Source organism: Labrus bergylta, chromosome 8 (genome assembly GCF_963930695.1).
Source record: "Labrus bergylta chromosome 8, fLabBer1.1, whole genome shotgun sequence".
In the NCBI taxonomy this organism is placed as follows: domain Eukaryota; kingdom Metazoa; phylum Chordata; class Actinopteri; order Labriformes; family Labridae; genus Labrus; species Labrus bergylta.
This window is the reverse complement of record NC_089202.1, coordinates 9,433,108-9,437,907: the sequence shown is the minus strand read 5'-3', so window position 1 is coordinate 9,437,907 and position 4,800 is coordinate 9,433,108. Positions and strand designations below refer to the sequence as shown.

At 36.7% G+C, this 4,800-nt stretch overlaps 1 protein-coding gene across 2 annotated transcripts; it reads right to left on the bottom strand.

Annotated features, from left to right (window-relative positions):
* Positions 1–547: 547 nt before the first annotated feature.
* LOC109986693 (urokinase plasminogen activator surface receptor) lies at positions 548–3,970 on the bottom strand. Of its 2 annotated transcripts, none has more exons than XM_020637455.3 (5): positions 3,881–3,970; positions 3,517–3,636; positions 2,342–2,485; positions 1,224–1,334; positions 548–1,103 (listed from the first exon to the last, which is right to left on the bottom strand). In XM_020637455.3, the coding sequence occupies exons 1-5, from the start codon at positions 3,924–3,926 to the stop codon at positions 901–903; spliced, it is 624 nt and encodes a 207-aa protein (XP_020493111.2). In that variant the 5' UTR covers positions 3,927–3,970; the 3' UTR covers positions 548–900. The 2 variants fall into 2 exon arrangements, with proteins under 2 accessions (XP_020493111.2, XP_065813996.1); XM_065957924.1 differs by having other exon boundaries at positions 1,224–1,341; positions 2,346–2,485.
* Positions 3,971–4,800: the final 830 nt, after the last annotated feature.

The following is a 4,800-nucleotide window of genomic DNA, read 5'->3' as shown; positions in this document are numbered from 1 at the left end:
TAAATACTGACAGTACAATATTATTTAGAAACTCATGCCGTTATAAATGACCGTTATTGTTGATCCTCGGCCAGCGTTAAGCTGTGCGATTTAGTTGTGTGACATCGATGACGTCACTGCAGGCGTGTAATTGTTTTTTAATTGTGCTGAATGTGTGCAATATATACAGTAGTCCACACTACATTGAATTCCCCATACAGCGAGTAGGGAGTGAATGAGTGTGTGATTTCGTACACAACCTGAAAATGGTCTCTTTGCTGCTGATCAACCGATTCAAAGTATATTTTATACTAATTTTTATTAGAACTATTTTCAGTATTTCGACAGTTTAAAAACGGAAAATCTCTGGAATCAGCAAATACAGAAGGAGGAACCTGATTTCTTTTTTGTGCACCTTAATCTCTATTTACTGTATACTATTCCATTAATTAATATTAGATATAAGTTTTGTAAATGGTTAAATTTCAGCAACACATGAACATTTTTTCATTTCAAACCAGACCTTTAATAAACTGAGAACATTCAAAGAAAACACCGAAACACAGAATTTTAGGAAAACGGTTTGTTTATCTTTTTAACAATAACATCTTAATATTTCTGAAAAAACTGTAAATATTATCATATTATTCAGAAAACCAATATATTTTTTAACAATATATTTTTGCCATTAAAGAGAAACAACAGAGGGGTGTTTGTTGACAGATATTCAGTGAAAAACAAAAATGATTATGCCACCACCAAAAAAAGAGATAATAAGTCAGTTGTAATGTATTTAAGCACACAATTAAAGATCCAAGCTCTACTTAATGCTTAACTTTGAACTCTCTCACTCCTTACTTGAAAGAATAAAAGAGGGTTGAGGGGAGAAATGAGAAGTGTTTGGCTGTGTCGTACTGTTTTTTAACACAACATGACAGAAGTGAGCAGTGGCACCAGCAGCAGCAGCAGCTGGAGACCGGCTCTTAAGGTGCTGGCGCTGTTGCAGAGGTCGCCCTGACAGCAGCTTATGTCTACTCCCAAGTGTTCTATCATCTTTGGATGATTTGTGCAAATCTGCTTGGAGGCACAGCCCTTACTGAACACCGGTGTATCTCCTATTTCCACTGACAAAATGAAAACAATGTTAGTGTGCAACCTTTGATTTATCATACCTCCTACAATTACTTCATAACCTGAGCAGAGGAAATATGAGGATCAGAAATGTTTGAATTCAGGACTGTTACCTGACGCTGAGATGCAGTGGTCCTCAGTCCCCTGGCAGTTTACAGTGGAAGTGCACTTTAATCCAATGCAACCAAAACACTTCCTACCGTTGGGGACGGATGTGCTGGGAGCTGTTGGTTTGACAAATAAAAACAAACTGGCTGATTAAACTTGGATGCCAGAAAATGCCCTCCCTCTGTTTTTTCTCTGTCTCTGTCTCTCTCTCTCTCTCTTTCTCTCTCTCTCTCTATCTCTCTCTCACTCACACACATTTTGCTTTGTGCAGCATCTCCACTGTGGCATTTGGGTGTTTCATGCCCATGGGCTTCTAAATAGCAGTTGGTGGTCGAGGGAAATGTTTTTTTCCTCACTCGTCTGGGAATTTGAGTTTTGTATCTCTGACCATGTCGGCTTCTGAATTAAGGTCACAGATTCTGATATAGTATTGGCATAGCAACCTACAACACTCATATTTACAATATAATGCAGGCACATGAATAAAAAAATAATAATTCTTAAATCATTCTTCAGACTTGTTTTTTGACAAAACTATAAGAAAAAGCTAACAATGATTCCAGCATTCATTTAAAAGGAGTATTCTTTACATTCATTTGTTTTTTCACCAGTATTTTAAAGCTCCTGTAGGGAGTTTGTAACTGGTTATGGAGCGGACTGACTTTAATATTGATTGATTATGAGCTACAAAAGCAAAGAGGCCATGAGCAACAAGAATGGTTATAAGTTTATAGGGATTTGTCGATGCTCGAAACTGCTGTCAGGGGGTAGATGCCAGACGAAGTGACCAACAGCACGCTGCAGAATCAGCCTTTGTATTCAACTTTTTTTAAATACATTTTTCAAGGCAAAGATACTGGATAAAATAAAACCTTTGACAATTAAAAGAAAGCAGGTTTTTTTTCCCCCTTTTGTTTCAAATACTACTCACTCATGTTCTGGACCAGATCAGCAAAGAGATAAGAGGAGAGTGACTAATGTTTAAAACAAAAGGGGAATAAAATAATCTTGCTTTCTTTGCCACGATCAACATAAACTAAAAGTTCCTCACAGGAGCTTTTAATATGAAAAATAGCTTCAGTGAAAAGAGAAAAAAATAGCAATAGACAAAGGAAGTAATTACTTGGGGCAAACTCAGTGTTGCAGAGGTCAGTGGTGCAACACTTGCTGGTGATTACAGTCCTGCTGCCATCATAGTTGACCGAGCCTTCAATACACTGATCAGCAGAGAAACATGACTTCATGTTGCTTTCAGTTTGTAAAATACCTGTTGAAAAAGCCTTTGTTAATATTGCAGGGATTAAAGCAAACCAATTTGAACTGACACATTTTTCTTTCTTAAAAACTCATGATCTAGGGTGACAGATATGACCTTGCATCTTTTTAACAAATGTGACCTACAGTCAAGTTCATTGTATGCCTATATAAATTAACAGTCACAGCAGGTGTAAAATAAGTTAGGGGAGTCTGGGGGGATTCTCCCTAAAAGGAAAAATGTAGCTATTAAAATTAAGCCTCATTTTGCTATCAGTGCTACATCTGGAGCTAATCCCACTTGAGTAACATACATTTTATTTAATTATTTACATAGGCCTACATATATCTGAATACCTTGTGAATTTCCAGGGCATAAAATGAAGATATTTTGACAAATAATGTATTCATCCTATTTTGCCTTAAAAATCTAAATCTGAGAAGTAACTAGCAAACAAACTAAAATGTTCTATAGATTCAGTGGAGTAAGAAGAATAATTTTCACAATTATGAAATTTAGTCAAAGTGAAAGAAACAGCAAATAGACAGGTACAAGAAAGCATCTTTAAATGTGTAATGTACTGTAGCCTACGTTATAACTTTCACCCACTCAGTCGCGTGTAACAAAGTAAACTAGTGATAGCTTGTTGAGCTAATATGACATGTAAGAATTGTGTTGTCAAACAGTACAGTTTAAAAGTGATTCATGTTGCATTGCTTTGTAAGGTAGGGCGGTGCACGCTGATGTTCGCTACCACAAGCCTAGCCTACTATATGCCGAGCAGACTTCACGTAGCAGCTAAAAGTTCTGACTGTATATTTGAAATGTCACACAAACGCGAAACTACACTTGTGTTACAGAATAAAAGCCTGACATTAGGCTACTAACCATTATTCTGTTCGACTTTTGTTTTTGTCTGATTGACACTGACTTTATTGCAATTGTGAAATTGATGGAAATCCATCGTAACAACAGAGAACTTTAATCCTGTGACATTGTCATAAAAGTAGTTTTATAATAAAAACAATGCAAAAAAAAAATACCTGCGATATACCGGATCGTCACTGCTCCACACTGTTGTCCCTGAATAGGACATTCTATCATCTTGTCAGTGCAGTTTCCCTGGAACCCAGGCACACACTCATAACACTTCAGAGTGTAGGCTAAAAAACACACAAGTCAAAGACAAAAAAATTTAAGAGGGATGGACACAAAAATATTTACACCCTAACTCTGGAGTAAATTTGTCCAAATTAGAACTGCCCCTAAACGAGGATTATATTGCAAACAGTACAAACTGCAAGGACTAGTAACTATGTAACACAATAACAGCAAAACAAAGATACAACCCCCCTTTCCTAGAAGATTAAACTGTTGAAAAAGCAGAAAATAGAACAAAACACTTGCCTTCATGCAGAAGCATAACCCCAAATACCAGTACGAGGAGATTCATTGTGTGATGGTTGGAGACAAGTGAGTTGTATTTTCATCAATCTCACCTATAAGTAGCCCTCATGAGGAGGCGTCTTCTTCAGCCTCAGACCACGCCTTCATTTTCTGTCTCCATGTCTGTCTCTTGGTGCCAGCCACAGCTGGTGGCTATTCACAAAATAGTTTTGTTTCTAGTGAAATTCTTCAGTGATGTATTTTCTTGCCACTTTTAAGTGCTTTCTCATTGGTGGATTAATGCCAGAGGTGGGACAAAGTCATTGCTTTGCAAGTCACAAGTAAGTCTCAAGTCTTTGGTCTCAAGTCCCAAGTCAAGTCCCAAGTAAAGACAGGCAAGTCTCAAGTCAAGTCAAAAGTCCTAACCTTTGAATTTCGAGTCCTAAACAAGTCATTAGCTCTCTTCACCGAATTAAATGCCATTTTAACAGAGTAATAATTTGTTACAGTTACACAAATCATGATTGCTTATATGATTTTATTTAACCTACTTCTTAAAATAAAATAAGAGTACCAGTGTGACTGACTCTGTTTTGTTTATTTTTCTTAATTTTGTTTATTCCATTTTTATTTGACTGAATTCTGTGTTTAATGGTGTGTTCCATTAGATCAGATCACTGATTTGGGTCATTTTATTAGATCATGTCAGGAAATTGAGACATTTTAAAATATAAATTAGCTCGCCTTTATTTATTTTAAAAAAAGTAGTATGCCTAGTGCCAAGGCCACCCTTGCGCCCTCTTTTTTTTACAGTGTTTGTGAAGACGTTCCCAGACTACAGCAGGCTGTTAGATAACAGCCTACCAATTTCAATGTGCTGATTGTTGATAAATACAGTATGCAGACACAGTGAGAGAGAACGGGGAAAGCATAAAGACTTG